Consider the following 20,485-nt stretch of genomic DNA (forward strand, 5'->3'; position numbering starts at 1 on the left):
ACAGACTAATTTCTAATGTCATCAGAATGACTGCCTGCACCTTTGTATACTTGACTTTATAGTATCCCATCTACTGTACTGTGGGTGTATATGATCTAGTGAGGTTATTTTAATGATACACCTGTAAAATGCAGATAGGGATTCAGCCCTCCATTGAAAAGAGCTTTGAGATCTCTTAGTGAAAAGGACTGTAACAGAGGCTAGTTATTATGATTTAATAATAATAATAGAAAAAGCAAGAGGTGAATATGTGCCTGCATCCACTTCGTATTGAGTACATCACTCACATATAATGTTTGGCCATTACTGTAGCCTTTAGAATTTTGGGGTGGTGGTATTGTCACTCAGTCCCACGTAGAAAAGAGAAATCTCAGATTGCTTATGGGCACTTTACCTACTGTCAGTTTTCCTGTCTGCTAGCAAAGGAAGAGCTCAGGCATTTGTTTCTGAAGTGAGAGTTTTGTTAGAACTTGATAGGTAGCTAATAATGTATTTCCAGTTCTGATTGCTAGCTGATGTGCATCTTACTGTTGGCAGCATATGACTCATCTGACTGAGGGCACTTGACGTCAGTGTTCTTTAGAAAATGCAGCCCTAAAAGCATTTGTAACAATGTGCTTTTGAAGGCAGTGCTTCATCTGTAAAGACAGCTTATCCTTGATTATTTCAGGTAGCTCAATAGACTTCTAATTACATAGTTGTATAAGACCATTAGCAGACCAAGAGTACTTTTGTCAGTACAGTAATCTGATAAGAACTATGCCATCACAATCCCATATTTTACTTTATTTTTTATATTTAACTTTTTGTTGGAAAACAGACAAAACACCAGCCTTTTAATTTATAACTCATCTTAACTGAAACAAGAGATAAATATGAAAGGTACAATGTTGGGGTGAGCATAAGTAGTATTAATTCAAGACCATCCATAATTTAAACTTGTATCCCTCTAATCAACAATCTCAAATACCACCATTCATTTTAAAGCTCTTCTCTTCTTAAATCACTTTACTCGTAGTACTTTTTGATGGCAGATGATTTAGATTAAATGAATTCAGTTTTGTCAATCTCTACTCATATATGAAATCTCTGGATTTTATTGATCAGTTTTGTGGCCCTACCTTCTACTTTCTCTAACATATTTGTATTTTTGTTCAAATAAGTAGTTTAACCAATTATTTGTCTAACCAATTATTTATAATATTCTTTATAAGGACATATTTATGAAATACTTGTACTATCTCACACAATATCCTGTCAGTCTGTCAAGCTCATTGCCAATATTTTCTGCAGGGACTGAAATTAGAGGACATGTTTGAATTTACTGGGAAAAGAGGTTGTTGGCAACACTGCAATATAAGTCAACAGTTAGTTGACTACAAAGCAGGAGGCATGGAAGAGTACACCAGGGATGTAGGGAAAAGTTCTGACAGTCAAAAGCATAACTGGGTTAAAAAAAAGAACATCAGTTCATGGAAAATAAATTTATCAAGGGTGTTAGCCCAGATGGTCAGAGATGCAACCCCATCTCCATATGTCCTTAAGCCTTTAGTTGCCAAAAGCTGGGACTGGATGACTAGCGATGGATCACTCAGTACCTGTTCTGTTCTGTTTATTCTCTCTGAAGCACCTAATGCCAACCACTACTGGAAGACAACATACTGGGTTAGATGGACCATTGGTTTGAACCAGGTTGGCCATTCTTTTGTTCTTACGATAGCACAGTGTCCATAAGCATATACTATGTAACCCCCTTGAGTAAATCCACTTCATATTGGGGTTTTTTATTGCATTTGCACACATTGCTATCCAAGATATATGATATTGAGGGCCATGACACCCACCTACATCTTGCTCCCATGTAGAGCTGAGTGAAATTTTCCATTCAAGCAGTAAATTCTCAAATCAAAAAACAAAGGGGGTCGGGGGAGGAAGTACCAAAACTATCTATGTGTTTGGGTTGAATTGTGTATAAAATTTTGTCTGGAGAAAAAAATTAGGGGTTCTTTTAGAAAAACATATCAGTGAGTTGCTTTGACAATGTGTTTTGAATTAACATAGTATGTCGACACTTAGTTGGCCAAGTAGCCATTTTATTTTGAAATGCCATTTGATATATTGTGTTCAACCTGAACGAAATTTTTTCAGTTTGTTTTATTTTCGCAAGAAAGTGTGATAAAATCAGTTTTGGTTTGAAGTGAACTATTTTATTTTTTTATTGTTTTGGTTTGGCCATTAAATAAAACAAAAAATCAACTCTTTACTTAGCTCTGCTCCGAGGGGCTGTATCTGTGATAAACGTGATGCTTTGGAAACATGGAATATTCAAAGTCTATTATATTAAGATGTAAAAACTTAAAAAACAATAAATAGTCTAGTAGCATGTTAAAGACTAACAAAATATGTAGATGGTATCATGAGCTTTTCGTGGGCACAACCCACTTCTTCAGGTTACAGGAGTATTGGAAGTCCAGAGCCAAGAATCAATAAGGCAAGGTGGAGAGGGAGAGAGGCAAAGGAAAAAAAATGGAAGAAAAAAAGAGACAGTGAGTAGGTGAACTTCAGAGGGGTAGCTGAGTTAGTCTGTAACAGAAAAAAACTTAAAAAACAACAAATCGTCTTTTGTTTTTTAATTGTTAACAAATTGGTTTTTAAGTTTTTCCTGTTACAGACTAACTCAGCTATCCCTCTGAAGTTTATCTACTCACTGTCTCCCCCCACTTCCCTTATTTATTTTTGGATCTGGACTTCCAAATGTGCTAGGGCAGTGGTCCCCAACCTTTTGGGGCTGCCGGGGGTGGCAGGGCTGCGCACATGCCCGGGGGCGGGGCCACCCATGCACCGCACTCCCGGGGCTGGCGCCACTCCTGTGCCAGATGCCTAGGGGTGGGGCTGCCCATACACTGTGCGCCCGGGGCTAGAACAGCCCATGAACTGCATGCCCAGGGCCGGTGCCGCTCCTGTGCTGCATGCCCAAGGCGGGGATGCCCATAGGCTGCGCACCCAGGAGCCAGCAGTGCCCTTGTGCCGCGTGCCTGGAGCCGGCACCGCTCCTGTGCTGTGTGCCCAGGGGCGGGGACACCCATACACCATGCGCCCGGGGCCAGCGCAGCCCGTGCACCATGCACCTAGGGGCATGGTCGTCCCTGTGCTGCATGCCTGGGGCTGGCTCCGCGCCTGAGCCGCGCACCCAAGGGCTGGCACCGCCCATACGCCGCGCACCTGGAGCCGGAACAGCCCTTGCGCCGTGCACCCAGAGGTGGGGCCACCCATACCTGCATGCCCAGGGGCCGGCACAGCCCATGTACCACGTGCCTGGGGGCAGGGCCAGCCCCGATCACTCGGCGGGTACACAGAAATGGCCCAGTAGGAGCCATGGTGCCCACGGGCACCGCGTTGGGGACCACTGTGCTAGGGACTCAGGCAATGACTTTAATTGATAATTAAGTGACAGACACCTGAGGAAAGCAGTCAGTCTCTCTGTGTCTCAGTTCTCTACCTGAAAATGGATCTCTGGTCTCCCACTCATTATCTGACTTGTTTATTTAGATTTTAAGGTATTCAGGACACCGTCTGTTCCTTAAATCACCAATATTCACATAAAATTACATTAAAATATTACAAAATGTTGTATTACAATATAAAAACAAAGATAGAAATAACATAAAGTAAGCACACCTTAAATGATCATTGAATACTGATCACTAAAACATCATCATCATCAACCCTCGTGCAGACATGAGAGGAGTAATATGGTATACAAAATGACTGGCTGTTATGATGCTTTGTCGGCGTGCTTTGGAACAGAAAATTTGTACAATGTCCTCCAAGTCAGGGACATACAATCACTCGGGGACAGGGATGTCGTCAAGGCTGTATCAGAGGGATTTGAGAGGGTGGCATAATGCCTTACCTTGACACACATACCAAAGAGCTGCTGCTTCGTTGCAAAAGGTATATTCACCAAAACCTTCCAGGACAACACTTCCATCTGGTTGCACATGGATCTCATGCATAGAAGGAGACATAGCTAGTGAAGGGAATATTCCCCACACCCTCCTAAAACAATAATCCCTGCAATATTCTGCAAATTCTGAGCAATACTGCTATGCTTAAAAGAAGTACTCAGGATCTTTTTATAGAAATAAAGGCAATGTGCCTCCTTTATTAAGAATACAATAGTGAAGCAGCTAGCATATGGTTACATAGACAAATACATACACACACACTGTCTCACTAATCAATGTTATATTTACCAGTTCATGGTCCGTGTCTCTCTGGTGATCAACCAAATTGATCACGGATAGAAGCAGGGCTCTATCTGTCTGGACTGATGCTCCAGTCTTGGCAGGAAGCACCCAAAAATTATGACAAAACAGCTCCTTTTTATAGCAGTTTTCCTTCACTGGGATCAGTAAGTTTCACATCATCATGCTATAATCAATTGCCATTGGATGAGTTCTTGTTTCCTTAAGTTATTCTTCTCATATCACAACTATCTTGTCCCAATTGATAGGTGCTTGCCTTATCGTTTAGAGTTGTCAATCTGCAATCTGTCAGTCTTTTAGAGTTGTCAATCTTTGTAGTAAGATGCATGTAGTAAGGTCGTTAAGTTCAATAGGCTGAAATGAAAAGCAACTGGTTTTTCCTTGTGAAGACGTCTGATTTGTGGGCATTAATTCTTTGGCGAAGAGTCTAAGAAGTCTGTCCAATATATATAGCAGAAGGACACTGTTGGTACATGATGGCATAAATTATATTTCTGGATGAACAGGAATATGTGTTCTTGATCATATAACTGACATGGTTAGGTGCAGTGATGGTGTCTCCAGAATAAATATGTGGACAAAGTTGGCAATGGGGTTTGTTGCTTGGGAACCTACCTGGACATAGTCTTAACAACCTTACTACATGCATCTTACTTCAAAGAGACTTTAATACCAGATTACACAGGGAAACTTCAGAACTTTCTTTCATCCTTAAATTTGACACTTTACAAATGGGCCTTAATAAAGATGCTAATTACCTTAATCATTACAAAGATAGCCTCCCAGTTATCACCCCTGATTAGCCATTCATTGACTCAAATAGCTATTCCGTCCCTCCCTCCCTCCCTCTCACTCCATCTTCTGTACTAAATCTGATTTGTCAGTTTAATAATGTGTTCACTTTTTTTCATTGTATTTCTTTGGTATATATGGTCATAGAATCATAGGACTGGAAGGGACCTCAAGAGGTCATCGAGTCCAGCCCCCCGCCCTCAAGGCAGGACCAAGCTCCATCTACACCATCCCTGACAGATATCTATCTAACCTGTTCTTAAATATCTCCAGAGAGGGAGATTCCACCACCTCCCTTGGCAATTTATTCCAATATTTGACCACCCTGACAGTTAGGAATTTTTTCCTAATGTCCAATCTAAACCTTCCCTGCTGCACTTTAAGCCCATTAGTCCTTGTCCTGTCCTCAGAAACCAAGAGGAACAAATTTTCTCCTTCCTCCTTGTGACACCCTTTTAGATATTTGAAAACCGCTATCATGTCCCCCCTTAATCTTCTTTTTTCCAAACTAAACAAGCCCAGTTCATGAAGCCTGGCTTCATAGGTCATGTTCTCTAGACCTTTAATCATTCTTGTCGCTCTTCTCTGTACCCTTTCCAATTTCTCCACATCTTTCTTGAAATGTGGCGCCCAGAACTGGACACAGTACCCCAGCTGAGGCTAACTAGTGCAGAGTAGAGCGGCAGAATGACTTCACGAGTTTTGCTTACAACACACCTGTTGATACAACCTAGAATCATATTTGCTTTTTTTGCAACAGCATCACACTGTTGACTCATATTCAACTTGTGGTCCACTATGACCCCTAGATCCCTTTCCGCCATGCTCCTTCCTAGACAGTCGCTTCCCATCTTGTATGTATGGAACTGATTGTTCCTTCCTAAGTGGAGCACTTTGCATTTTTCTTTATTAAACCTCATCCTGTTTACCTCTGACCATTTCTCTAACTTGCTAAGGTCATTTTGAATTATGTCCCTATCCTCCAAAGAAGTTGCAACCCCACCCAGTTTGGTATCATCTGCAAACTTAATAAGCGTACTCTCTATCCCAATATCTACATCATTGATGAAGATATTGAACAGTATGGGTCCCAAAACAGACCCTTGCGGAACTCCACTTGTTATCCCTTTCCAGCAGGATTTAGCACCGTTAACAACAACTCTCTGACTATGGTTATCCAGCAAATTATGCACCCACCTTATCGTGGCTCTATCTAAGTTATATTTGCCTAGTTTATCAATAAGAATATCATGCGAGACCGTATCAAATGCCTTACTAAAGTCTAGGTCTATGACATCCACCGCTTCTCCCTTATCCACAAGGCTCGTTATCCTATCAAAGAAAGCTATCAGATTAGTTTGGCATGACTTGTTCTTCACAAACCCATGCTGGCTATTCCCTATCACTTTATTACCTTCCAAGTGTTTGTATATGATTTCCTTAATTACCTGCTCCATTATCTTCCCTGGGACAGATGTTAAACTGACCGGTCTGTGGTTTCCTGGGTTGTTCTTATTCCTCTTTTTATAGATGGGCACAATATTTGCCCTTTTCCAGTCTTCTGGTATCTCCCCTGTCTTCCATGATTTTTCATGCCAATTCTCTTCCAGAATATGATCTGAGGAAGTGGGTCTGGCCCATGAAAGCTCATCACCTATTAAACCATCTTGTTAGTCTTTAAAGAGCTACATAATTTTTCCTTTTGTTTTATCTTTTAACACACATTCCTCATTCACACACAAAAGAAAATTGAATTCTTTGTTACACAGACACAATATGAATATTTAAACAGGAACATCAAATTACAGACTGGATTCTGGTCTGATCAGCAAGAGCTGTCACTGACGTCTAGCTCAGTCCACTAGGAACAAGCACATGGAACATCTTGGTCAACCCAGACTAACAAAAAAAGCAGAAAAACACGATGGTACATAGGTGACGAGGTCCCAACCAAGTGTTCCTCTGGGAAACTGGGGGAGGGGAGGCTGCTCTCTGGATAGCAGCAGACCACATATGGCACAGGAAGGGTGGGGTTCACCTTCTGGTCTCTTAATTTTCCAGCCTCCTCCCCACTATTCTAGGGTTCCCACATTCTCAGGAACCCCCAAGTCAGCAATATGTGGGCAGGAATCCTGGAAATGACCAGGGTCATCACCCAGGAAATATTTCACCTTTTGAGAGGTTGCTAACATGATACAATCCACCCCATCCATGTGGTGCTTTAAAACAAGATTCAGGATTATTTAGAACATCTTATGCCACATCTACCTGGCGTAGGAATGTCATAAAATGACCCACATCATCCCACCAGCAGAAATTGCTTCATAATAATGGCTGAAATTAGACATTTGTGTCCCATTGTGAAGGAAGAGTGCATATTAGAAAAATTGCTTTAGTAGCAGCAATAAACAAGGAGAATACTTGAACAAAAGATCCTGGACCTAGAGTCCCTCCTGTATCAAATGATTCACAAACAGCTCTTACACCAGGAAAATAACTCTGTATTTGCTCATTCAAGAGGCAGATTTAATGAGCACAGCCAATAATCTTACACAGACTCAGCGATACCTCCCCCACAGTGCAGGAGGAAGCAGGCACACGCCCAACCCCATGCTTGTGGGTCAAACTGCTAAACCCATCTGAAGTGGACCCCATAGAGAAAACCTCACTCCTAAGGGAAAAAGGGAGGGAACCAACGACACCTGTAAAAGAAAGAGAAATCAAGAGACAAAATAAAAACCAAACACAGACTAACAGAAACCCAGCTAGTGCACACAGCACCTCACAAACAGCTTCACTTGAGGCAGCAGAGGAAAAGGAAGACAAAGACAGACTCCGTAGGTGGCCACAGGTTAGGTAACTCCTCCAGTACATGGACACCTCAGGTTTAAACCCTTGCTCTGAATCAGGCAGAGCAATAACTTAAGTCCCCCTATACCCAGGATGAGTGCTCTGCATAGAAAGGGTGAACCTTTTTCTCTCAACCACAAATACAGAACAAATTTTGATTTTTTTTTACACGCTGGAATTACTGTTTTACATCCAGCTGTACTTCATAGAATAAAAAATTACTCTCTCTCATCATTTTCTGCTTTATTGCTTATCAGGGGCTGAAGGATGAGAAAGTTGAGATATTAGTACTGAAAAGCCTGATTACATTTGTGCAAATGGTTGTTTGCTGCTGCTGTTCATAGTCTGTTTCAAGTTTTTGTCCTGTATACTGGGAAAGCTCACATGATATTTGGCCAGAGTTTGCCTGGCCTGGATTTTCTAAAAGTGCTCTCTTGCCATGTGTTGGTGCAGGACATTAGTTAATATACTTGCATCATCTATTACCCTTCTTTCTTGTTTTGTTTTTTTTCATTTTGTGGTGTCTTTTTGAAAAGTTCACACTGGAATTTGCTGCCTACAAACAGATATGGTTATACATAATCCATGCCTTGATGAAGTTGTTAGGATGCAGTTGAGCACCTAGCAAGAGGTGACAGGAACAATAGTTTGACAGGCAGGCTAGTTTCTTTTATTAAATTGATAACAAACAGATGTTAATTAAGAGCTTCCTGTGATTGCAGAATCAAAACGTGTGTCATCTTTCTCCATATTCTGAAATAAAAACAGGTCAGTCAATAAGGAAATGAATGATTTTGGTCCTTGCATATTTTTAAATGTCATCTTCTGAAATATGGTAGCTTCAATACAACTGGAATCAGAATGTCCAAGAATAAATATAATGTTCTATAATCTGTTACTCTTCATGTTTTTAAATATCTGTTCTCTTTTCCCCTGTGCGTGATATGTATCTAGACAAAGCCTGGTGTTATTCGTCCAGGGCCAGTGAAAACAAAAATCTTACTGAAAGCAGAGGAGCCTTATCAACCAAACCCTTTCAAAAAATACCTTGAAGAAACCAGAGATCCAGATATTGAACAGGTGAGTGCTTTATTTAAAATTCACCTCCACCATCCCCAGGATTTGTAGTGGTTGTCAATTTCCAAAGAAACTAATGAAGTTGAATTTTGGACTCTTGTTTATTTTATATATAAACTAAGGGATTTATTCAGTGTTGCTTGGCTCAGATAATTTTTGTTTTTCTTCATTTAAATCATTGCTCTGAGATAGGGCTGGAGATATGGGCTTCAGTATGCAGGCTGCCATGGGAGAAAGGACAACTCCCTCCCACTCTCACCACAGCAGCTTGAGCCCAGATAAGAAGCATCTGTCCATGGCTGCTGCAGCTGTAGTCGGCACAGCTGCGGGAGGGATACATGTCCCTGAGCTTGGGGACAGACAGACAGATACATAAAGAAAAAACTCTCTGAAATATACAGTAAATAGTTGCCCCTTTCTCCACCCCTACCCCCCCTTCTTCCCAATGAAGTTATATATGTCCTGGTTCCCATCTCTGGCCCCTTGCTGCCGTCCTGTGATAATTATACAGTATAACTGTCCCTGTTACCAGAAACTTCCATCTGTGTTTATAAGAAATAATTGTATCCCAGGCACATCCCATTGTCCTGGCATAACCAAACTCTTACTTCATAGAATATAATAATTAGAATAATAGAATACTAGAACTGGAAAGGACCTTGAGATGTTATCAAGTCCAGTTCCCCCGCCATCATGTCAGGACCAACCACCATCTAGATCGGTGAGCTGCATGTGGCTTTTCAAAGAAAAAATTGCGGCTCCTGCACCCGCGGCTCTTCAAGGGGCAGCTGTATAAAAGAGACAGAGCCGCGGCATCCAGTGCATCCTTCAAAATGGCCACCATTAAAAGGACAATGCCTGCTCTGCTGTTAAAAGGGCAGCATCCGGGCCTTTTTTTTCTCAACAACATTTTTCCCTCGTCTATTTGCGCTGCATCCTCCACTATTTTGGCTTTTCATTTGTAATGGGTTGGCCATTCCTGATCTAGATCATCTCTGACAGATGTCTGTCTAACCTGCTGTTAAATATATTCAGTTATAGAGATTCCACAACCTCCCTACACAATTTATTTCAGAGTTTAACCACCCTGATGTCCATCCTAAATCTTCCTTGCTGCAGATTAAGCCCATTGCTTCTTGTCTTATCAGAGGTTATGAAGAATAATTTGTCTCTTTCCTCCTTATAACACCCTTTTAGGTACCTGAAAACTTCTAATGTGCCCTCTGTCTTCTTTTTTCTAAAGTAAACAAACTCTCATGTTATCTAGACCTTCAATAATTTTTGTTGCTGTTCTCTGGACTTTCTCCAGTTTCTCTACATCTTTCCTGAAATGTGGTGCCCAAAACTGGAAACAATACTCCAGTTGACGTCTAATCAGCACAGAGTAGAGGGAAAGAATTACTTCTCATGTCTTGCTCACAATATTTCTTTCAGTGCATCTCAGAATGATGTTTGCTTTCTTTGCAACAGTATCACACTGTTGATTCATATTTAGCTTATAGTCCACTATTACCCTACATCCTTTTCTGCTGCACATGTGAAGCTGGTTGTTCCTCCCTAAGTACAGTACTTTGCATTTCTCCTTGTTGAACTTCATCCTATTTACCTCAGACCATTTTGAATTATGATCCTGTCCTCCAAAGCACTTGCAACTCATCCCAGCTTGGTATCATTTGCAACCTTTATAAGCATACTCTCTATGCCATTATTTAAATCATAGATGAAGATATTGAACAGAATTGGTCCCCAAACTGATCCCTGCTGAACTCCATTTATTCTGCCTTTCCAGTATTACTGTGAATCATTCTCTCCGAGAATGGTTATCTAACCAGTTATGCACTTACATATGGTAGCCCATCTACATTTTGTTTCTCTAGTTTATTGATAAGAAGGTCAAGTGAGACTATATCAAATGCTTTACTAAAATCTATGTTTACTGTGTCCACCGCTTCCCTCTTATTCACAAGGGTTGTTATCCTCTCAAAGAAAGCTATCAGGTTGGTTTGACATTATTTGTTCTCGACAAATCCATTCTGGCTGTTACCTATCACCTTATCATTTTCCAAATGCTTTCTGATGGATCCCTTAATAATTTGTTCCATTATCTTTCCTGGAACAGAAGTTAAACCGACTTCTGACTGTAGTTTCCTGTATTGTTCTTATTTCCCTTTTAATAGATGGCTACTATAATTGCCCTTTTTCAGTCTTCCTGAATCTCCCCTGTCTTCCATGACTTTTCAAAGATGATGACTCAGATATCTCCCCAATCAGCTCCTTGAATATTCTAAGATGCATTTCAATAGGGCATGGTGACGTGAAGATATCTAAGTTTTCTAAATAATATTTAACTTGTTCTTTTCCTATTTTAACTTCTGAACCTACCCCATTTTCACTGGCATTCACTATGTTGGTGGTGTCCAATTGCTGCCAACCTTGATGAAAACCAACACATAGAAATTGTTAAGCACCTCTGCCATTTGCACATTTACCATTGTTGTTTTCTTCTCTCCATTCACTTTTGCTTTAAATTATGATAAGAGGAAGCTGCATGCCAAATGTGGTGGTCCTGGCTCTTGCCATTTAGGAGTCATCTTTGGACAAACAGACAGTCAGACAAACTCTCTCAAGTATACGGTAGATATATTGCTGCTGTTTGATATTAATTTATTATAAAGATATATAATATTGTATAGTATTAAACAGCACTAATATATATGCCACCTTCCCATTTTATATTTAAACACTTTCTTATCGTGGACAGTGGGTGAAGCTGCTGGTTAAGGCTCCCCAGTCTGTCTTCCCCTAATACTCATTCCCTGCTCTACTCAGGTCCCGCCCCCTTCCATTGTCTCACACTTCTCTTCCCTCTTCCTCCGCTCATCTCTTCCAGCCAAATCCCTGAATCCAAATGTAGCAAACGACATTAGAAAAAAACCCACTCTTCTAAAATTTGAGAATGAAGCATGCTTTCCACTGCATTCCAGATTATGTAGACTAGACATGCAAAAGGTACCAATTTACAGAGCCCTACAAATCCATGGATATCTACTTTATATCTGTGGGTATACTTTTGCAGATACGGATGCAGATACAAATTTTGTATCTAGAACCTTGCAAATCTGTGAATACCCACTTTATATAAAATGTGTGTTTTAGATAAGGGTGGTCTTTGAAGAATTTATTTTAAAAACTATATGTCTCAAGATCCAAGCATTTAAGGTGAAAGCTGAATATTCAGATTATGCATCAAAAATCAATTTTTATAGACTTTTTATAGGTGTGATTTTATAATCTTCAGCAGGAAACTAAAGCAATATTTAAAGCAAATTGTAAATGAAGTTCCTGTAGACATAGTAATGCACAATTGTTTTTGTCAGTAAATTCAGACCGACAGTATATAGGAGGCCCTCGACTTGCGATGTGATTGGTTCCAGGGAAAGTGTTACAAGTCAGGGATGTTGTAACTCGACCAAGGACATAAGTCGGTGGTTTCCAGCCTCTTCTGCACTTATAAAAATGGTTGGGGCCTCCTGTGTCTTTCTTGGTTGGCGCATGCCTGTTAAATGTTTTCATTGCCACTTAATGGCTATTTCACAGGTTCAGTGTTATGCTAATTGATCTGGCAAGCTGGATGTTAAATTAATAGATTCACTGTGGCTGGAGGGAATTCATCAGTCTGCAACAGTATGCTGTGGGAGACTTCAAGAATGGTTAGAATAGAGGGGCCAGATGTAGGGAGAGGTTGAGCACTAAAGCCAACCATGTTTGCTATTAAAACAATATAATCTCAAATGATGTCCCATTTTGCATTACCCAGTGGCTTAGCTTATTCTGTGAGGCTTCTAAAAGAGGGGACAATAGCCTGAACATGGATATTAATGAATTGTCGTCATGATCATTCTGAAATATCTGTATGCAACTTAGGACTGGAAGGCTTTGTAACCTTCTACAGAGCCGTCTGCCAGCAAGTTTTTGTGTGCTGATACAAAGTATAGTATAAACAGTAACTACATGATTAAATAACCACCCCATATTTTTGATAATTTGTTATCCATGTCAATTTTAAATCAAATTTTGCTTTCAGTATCAAACATACCAAACATTTGTGTAATGTCATTTAAGAATATCTTGTGGGGTCATTAAGAACACTTTTTAGGAGTAACATTTTTTATTTCTGAGCTGTTTGTTATCTTGGATTGACCATTGTATGCAAATGTATCAATCTATATAGGTAAATAAGTGTTTGTGTATATTGCTTTGAATTAAAATCTTTACTGCAATATGTAATTACATTCCTGGAGAAGCTTCCAATTAACTTTTACAGTATGCTGTGAATCATCCATCTGGTGGGTAGTAAAGGATCACAATGCTAAGCAGTTCTCTTGCCAGATGAAAATTGAACAAGGAACCTTTATAATTAAATCCTTCCTAGCTCTAGGGCCCTCTAATTACATTTTAATCACTTTAGAAATAAAAAGTATTAATTAAAAAGCTTTGTTGTTAAAAATACTTAAAAAGAAAGTCCTTCATTTTAATTCTCCTCTTGCTCACAGTGGGCCAAATTCTGACTCCATTGACTTTCCCAATAGAATTTCAGTGTTGTAAATCAAAGCTAAATCTGGCCTATTGTCCATTATATCAATGAGCTCCAACATCCTCTGCATATGTTTGCATAAATGCTACTTTGTGAAATACAGAGTTTGTCTCTAGATCTGGATGATCATGGGAAATAATATATGGAACTTGAATCAACAATATGATGCTATTGCAAAACAAAACAAAACAAAAAAAAGCAAATGTAGTTTTGCTTTGATTTAACATAGCATGCAAGTCACAGGAAGCGATAATACCACTGTTCTCAATGCTGGTTAGGCCTCAGCTGGAGCACTGTGTCCAGTTTTGGTCACTGCTATATAGAAAGAGTGAAGAGAAACTGGAAAGGATCCAAAAGTGATAAAGTTGATCAAAGGGATGGAAAGTAAGACATATGATCAAAGGTGGAAGATTGAAATAGAGGTCATACAGAGGGGACATGGCAGTGGTCTTCAAATACTTGAAAGATTGCCATAAAAAGATGGAGAAAAATTGGTTTCTCTTGCCACAGAGGACAGAACAAGAGGCAGTGGGTTCAAACTGCAGCATAGCAGATTTAGATTAAATCTCAGGAAAAACTTCCTTACTGTTTGTGGAAGTCAAGTAATCTCCTTCACTGGAGTTTTTCAGAAGAGCCATTTGTCTTGGATGGTTTAGTTATAACAAATCCTGCATTTTGGCACAAGGTAAGGCTATATGATCCTTGCAGTTCTTCAAAGTCCTTGCTTTTATGATTCCAGAGGTGAGTAAGAAACAGTATGCCTGTAGCACAAACAGTTCTGAGATGTAAAAAAAACCCCTTTCCTCTTCCACATTGGAATTAAACTGAGTCCTTTGAAAATTTTAATGAAAAATAAGAAAGAGGGAGAGACAGAGCCACTCCAGAATAATCAGGTGGTTAGCTACTCACATGGGCTACCGGAGATGCAGGTTCAAATTACTCTGTCTAACCAGATGCCACAAGGTTGAGAGCACCAGCTGTAGGGCTGTAGAGTCACGTTTCTTTCACTGACTGTCAGCCAATGGTCAGGGCAGTGCGTGGTGTGTGTTATACACCAGAGTCTTCAACTGCTAGAACTCAAGGTTCCTTCGCAGCGGGCGGCCTAGGGAAGGCCGACGAGTGCCCCAAAAGTTTTACGTCCGTGTCTTTGGCTGCTAGGACCAGGGTCCCTTCGCAGCGGGTAGCCAACAGGCTGACAGATGCCCCAAAGTTTTCAGGGAGAGCTTAATACGCCCGTGTGTTTAGCTGCTAGGACCGGGGGGTTCCTTCACAGCGGGCAGTCCATGGAAGGCTGACGGATGCCCCTATGGATCTGTGCTCTGGAGGCAACACGATCCAAACGACCACCTCTGCCTGCGTCTGCCCCTATGACCGGCTAAAGAGTTCTTTTAAACTGTGCTTGGTTCTGTTACAGCAACTGAAGGAGTCAGGTTAAAGCTTAATTAGTTACAGGTTTATTAAAGAAGCTTATAAATCCTATGGTTACAACGGCTATTGCTCTATTTCTTAATTATTGACAAATACAGGTCTTAAAAATGGTTACAAAGAAAATAAATATAGAAAATAGAAATAATGGGACCAAGTAAAAGCTTAATCTTTAAAGAGCTCTAAGTTTATGTGTACACTTAAGACAAAGGACACACCCAGGTACAATTTTTACCCCCCTTCTGTGCCTCTCGACTCCAGTGTATCAGGCCAGGGCCGGTCCCTCAATTCCTAGGAAAGATGAATACGAGGTGGGTGTCCCCATGGAACCTAGGGAGGCCAATCACCTAACCCAACCAGCAGATAGATGGTAGATTGACGCTCAGAGTAAGTGTGCTGCTGGACTCATTTTTATACCCATGGGGCCCATATCCTCTTTCTTATCTAAGATGCCAAATTGTGTTGGTCCGTCTTTGTGACGCCAGTTCTTACAAGGGAGTTTCAACTTAATTTACACTTGCAAGAGAGATAACTAAATTGTGAGTACTGGACATTCTTTACTGGGTGGGAGATTCCTCCCCCCGGATGAGTGTGTGTAATCATATCAATATGAATTTCAGTCAAGGGCACTCCTTGGAAGCCTCTTGGTCAGCAATTAGCTCGATCACCCTCATATCTCTGCTTACAGTTGTCCAGGGTCACTGTGAGCTAGCATATCTGGGCCTCCTGTCAAGTCTTCCAAGACTATGCTGATTTTACTGCTCTGTGTGTGCCCTGTATGGTCCAGGCAAGTAAGATGAATATTACAGGGGGTTCCTGTCTGGCTACACTGGCCCACTGAGTATTTAATAATGTGTATGTCATGGAGCAGGTCCAACAAGACAGATCCACCCCAGAATATCCTGATACTCCCCTGGAATATGAGTGAAACAGACAGAGTAGAGATTTGAACTTGCTTCTCCCAATGAGTACCCTAACTATCTCACTACTCTAGGATGAGTCTCTCTCTCCTTCTCTCCCTCTCCCTCTGTTGGTTTTGACCAGAAATTTCATCCTGGACCCAAAAATGGTGTAAATTAAACTTGCATATTTTTGTAAAATCTTGTTTTGATGAATTAGTGTTTTCTGACAAAAAACAGAACAAAACAAATACTTGTTGTGTTGTAAAATGTTTAACAAGCTTCTCTCAGAGCCATATCCTTTACTGTAACTAGCTAAACATTCCTGACTGCTTTATAACTATTTATTTAAAAGGCTGGATGCACTTATATATAAGAATAAGTCTGTACAATCTGAATATGCCTAGTTTCTCAGTGGATATCAATTTATATCAACAGCAAAATTCCCAATTTAAAGTTAATATATTACTCTGTAGTATATCCTCTGATCTGCTCTTACTCTTAGTTAAACCCGTCTTAACAAGTCCACTGGAGGGAGGGATGATTATTTGCATCCTTTTACTTGTTGACCTTAGCATTGACCACACCCAGCTACCACAGTTATAAACACCATAGTCTCTGCCATCCCTAAGTGCTAAGTGGTGTTTTAAACATGGTAATAAATGTACGTTAGCAAATATGTTGGCAAACCACATGTTATCTGTTTAAGTTGGACAGGGCCTTACAATATATGACCATGAGATACAATGGGGTTGTCAGACTAGGAGGAGTGGGGTACATTAACTACCCAATTTTTCTTAATCTGAATCAGTGGCTCTAAGGTTTCAGGCTGTTTAGTCAAAGTAATATAATGTTCATGGTGCATTTATATTTTCTATCAAAGTAAGAGTTAAAAATTGTACTAGTGATAATAATAAATACATTTATTTGTGTGTGTTCTGAGAGTTTGACAGAAAATATTTGACCTTAAATGGTAAGGGTGTGTGGAGAATATTAAATATTCAGCACTCCATGTCTCCCAGGACTGCCTTTGTTACCCTGAGGTGGGATCTTAAGCTACTGATTGAGAAATATTAGTGTAAGAAAAGCAAAGGGGTCTATCAGAATGAGACCTTTTCTCATCTGATTAATTAATTTGATCCAGTGCCATGGGTATTTTGTTGAGGAAGGCAAAATGTAGCTCTATGACTTGAAATAAAAACAAGTTGGACTTTATATCTCTGTTCAATCATCTTTCTTATATTTGAGGTTTATTGTGATGAACTAATTTGTCATAAAGAGGAATTATATGTGGACATAAATCCAATTTGTGATGGGTATACTTTGGTGGGAACATACGCCTACTGCCATGTATAGTCAAATTTTAAATCGAAATAAGTACAGTTTAAAATAGAAAAACATTTCTATTGCATTTTTGTTTTATTTCCAAAATTATTAAACAGTTACCCAGATTTAAGCTACATGAGTTGAATGTTCATAAGCTTTCAACTTTCACCTAACCTTCAATAGGAGTTTTGTTGTTTCCTTCAATAGGAACAAAATTAGGCCAATGCTGAGAATATTTGAGAGTCCTACCCTTTATATAGAATATACTTGTAGCCCCTTTGAGCCATCAGTGTATATAATGGCTGGCTGCATCTGATTCCAAAAGTTATTTTGCATGATTAAGAATAGCACAATTTAATTAATGTATCTCTATCTCAGGAGTGGCCAATACTGGCCCATAGGCCAGATATGGTTTCCCAGGGTTAGCCCCGGTCAGCTGCCATTACTATATTTTACCTCCACTTCCATAGGTACGGATGATTACAGCTCCTACTGGCTGCGGCTCATCATTCCCGGCCAATGGGGAGTGCAGGAAGTGGTGTTCCAGTCTGCACTACTTCCCACAGCTCCCATTGGATGGGAACAGCAATCTGTGGCCAATGGGAGTCATAATCACTCTAACCTGTGGATGCGCAGGTAAATATAGTGTCGCAGCCTGCCAGGGGATAACCTTGGCAAACTGCCACTATTTTATTGTCCAATCCTGCTCTAACTTATATCACTTGGGGCATTTTAAATTGTTTTAAAAATAATAAACAGAATTTTGCATTCAAGATTCGCTGATCCCACATCAGAGAAACCAAACTGTGTGCTGTGTTTTGCAGCTATCTAAGCAATATATGCTTGCAGCAGCATTACTGATGTTTGGAGAAACTAACAAATATGTATAGAAATATAGTTGTTTGAGAAAAGCCGAAATAAACTAAAGCAATACCAAATGATCAAAGTTCTTTTCTAACAAATAGACTACTGAATTTGTCAGAAGGAAAAGATTATATTTCATGGTGAATGTTAAATTCAGCTTTTTTGGTGTAAGAAATGTCAATGTATTTTAATGGATGATAAAGTGAACATATTCATCATGACATATGAAATACCATAAATCTACCGTAAAAGACTTTTAATTTTTCAAGGATCTTTAAATGTGAAGTGTTTATCTGCTGGAACGGGGAAATGGGGGGTGAGTGATACGTGGAAAGGAAAGAGAATTCAGGCATTTTATGGCATAGTGAATGAGTAACAAATCCTCAGTTGGCATATCTCTACTGAATTTTCAGATAAATAATCATTTGAGCCAAAATTTGTAAATGTTTTGGGATTTGCAGACATTTTCATCAAACTCCACAGTCGGCTGAATACATATGAATAATTTTCACCCCTAAAACATAGTGAATTGACCTTAGTATATATGTTCAATAAAGTTTTTGAGATTTTATTTTTAATATGCAACTACTGCTACTTGTATAGATTCACTGGATAACTATTTGATTGAAGAAGCTCATCTAGCTGTAAAACTTGCCAACTCATCTTATTTCCCCTTTGTCTACTAAAATATGATTGATATCCCATGTTTATTTCCTCACATTTTTCATGCATGGTACTCTTGGTACTTCTGTAAATGTTCTTACCACTGGAGTCTTTGGTTCATTTCCCCTTTTTACTTGCTGTCACAATAGTTAAATAACTTCTTACACAATGAAGTTGATGATCATTTTTGCTTGCTCAAATCTTTACTTCACTACAAAATTTCTAATGTGAAACAGAATCTTACAAACTTATGTTTGATATATTTAAAACAAAGATATCTTACTGCCCCTATCTTTTACCCTTTATCATGGAAATTGGGGCTTTGTAAATATTTAATTTAGTTTTCTGTCATGTTTCATGTTTCTGTTCTCTGTCTCGATTTATTCCTTCCCTGCCCTTACAATATCACAATCTTCCCAAACTGCCTTTTCCAAGCCATGTTGCCAACACATGAGACAAAGGAATTCCTTGGCATGACAGAACTTAAGAGCAGATAGGGTAGCTGATGGTATAAATGATACCAACTGTATTTACTCTTCTTTTCTGATTTTTCTCAGACTTCTGCACTACCTCCTTCCCTTTCCTGTCATGCCTCCCCATTTGATACTGAGCACTGGTAATCATGTGGATGACATTCAGTTTGAGACCTAGTGATGCAGCCAGCTGTATCTGGTGACCTTCAGCTCCACCTTCATGTGTGAATCTCATAATTTTCATGGCAGAGAGGATTTTTTCACTTATAATGGGACAGGCAAAACTACTCCATATGGAAAATATCTTTCTTTGCAACAAAAATACTACATTTTGCTTTTAGTTTAGGATTTTTCATGCAGTTCTTCATATATAGTATATGTTTTTGCATTATTCAGCTTCTGCCTTTACCTTAGTCTTCATTTGTGGGGTCATATTATGTAAAGTAGGAAAATAATATTTTGTTGTGCTTGGATTGACCTGGCATTTTAACAATGTTGAAATGGCGTGCTGACAATTTTGTCAGGCTAAATTTAATGGAGTTTCTTAATTTGTTAAAATTTCTCTGGAAAAAATGTAGAATTATACAAATATGTGGAGGTCTTTTTACCAATAAGTAATTCTTGTTTGTATACTGGTGTGCCAATAAAATGTAAATATTCAGGGAAAACACTGATTTTATTTTGGCTTTTTCTTGCAATGGCTCATTCAGATTGGCTGTTTTTTTTAAAGAGAAGTGTAGCTTTTAGCAGTGGCCAGTCACTGAAGTGACTATCACCACTGAATATCTAATCAGGGAATATACTATTAATTTACCTTTTTCCTTCTGAAAACACATTCATATTTTCATTAATAAAGACAGATTTTAATATTTTATGGGCTGAATAATTATGGAAAAATTGAGGTTCAGTGCCTACATTTTCTGATCCTTTAACTGTTTGATGTTTGAATAAAATACCATAATTTTTATCATTCTCCTCATCAAGTGAATAGACTTTGTTCTTTGGCTGGTACATTTTATTGATGCTGCTTTACAGTAAATAGTGGAAAGTATGAATTATTTACAGACAATAGTTTATATAAATTCTAATGAATGACAGAGACTTAACTTTCACCCTTATGGACAGAATGAGTTGGTTAATATCACATCTTATTCAGCTGTTCAAGGGTGTTTTTTTACATCTGTGGATATGTATTATTCACTTGCATGATTTAGAATGGAAACAGAATAAAGCTGTTTTCTTTTTTTCCCATAG

General features: G+C 39.3%; 1 protein-coding gene across 20 annotated transcripts in view; it reads left to right on the forward strand.

The window, feature by feature from the left end:
* MLIP (muscular LMNA interacting protein) overlaps positions 1–20,485 on the forward strand; it is a 150,069-nt gene that overhangs the window by 101,757 nt on the left and 27,827 nt on the right. For 18 of the 20 annotated variants that reach the window (XR_012902553.1, XR_012902554.1, XM_075923630.1 and 15 more), the window contains one exon: positions 8,865–8,990. Coding sequence is in view for 18 of the 20 variants with exons in the window: in XM_075923630.1 (XP_075779745.1) it covers positions 8,865–8,990 (126 nt within the window). In the remaining 2 variants the exon portion in view is untranslated. Of the gene's footprint in view, positions 1–1,627; positions 1,693–8,864; positions 8,991–19,315; positions 20,480–20,485 lie in introns of those variants that run through there. The other 2 variants (XM_075923628.1, XM_075923624.1) reach the window with 2 other exon arrangements.

Source organism: Pelodiscus sinensis, chromosome 3 (genome assembly GCF_049634645.1).
Source record: "Pelodiscus sinensis isolate JC-2024 chromosome 3, ASM4963464v1, whole genome shotgun sequence".
NCBI lineage: Eukaryota > Metazoa > Chordata > Testudines > Trionychidae > Pelodiscus > Pelodiscus sinensis.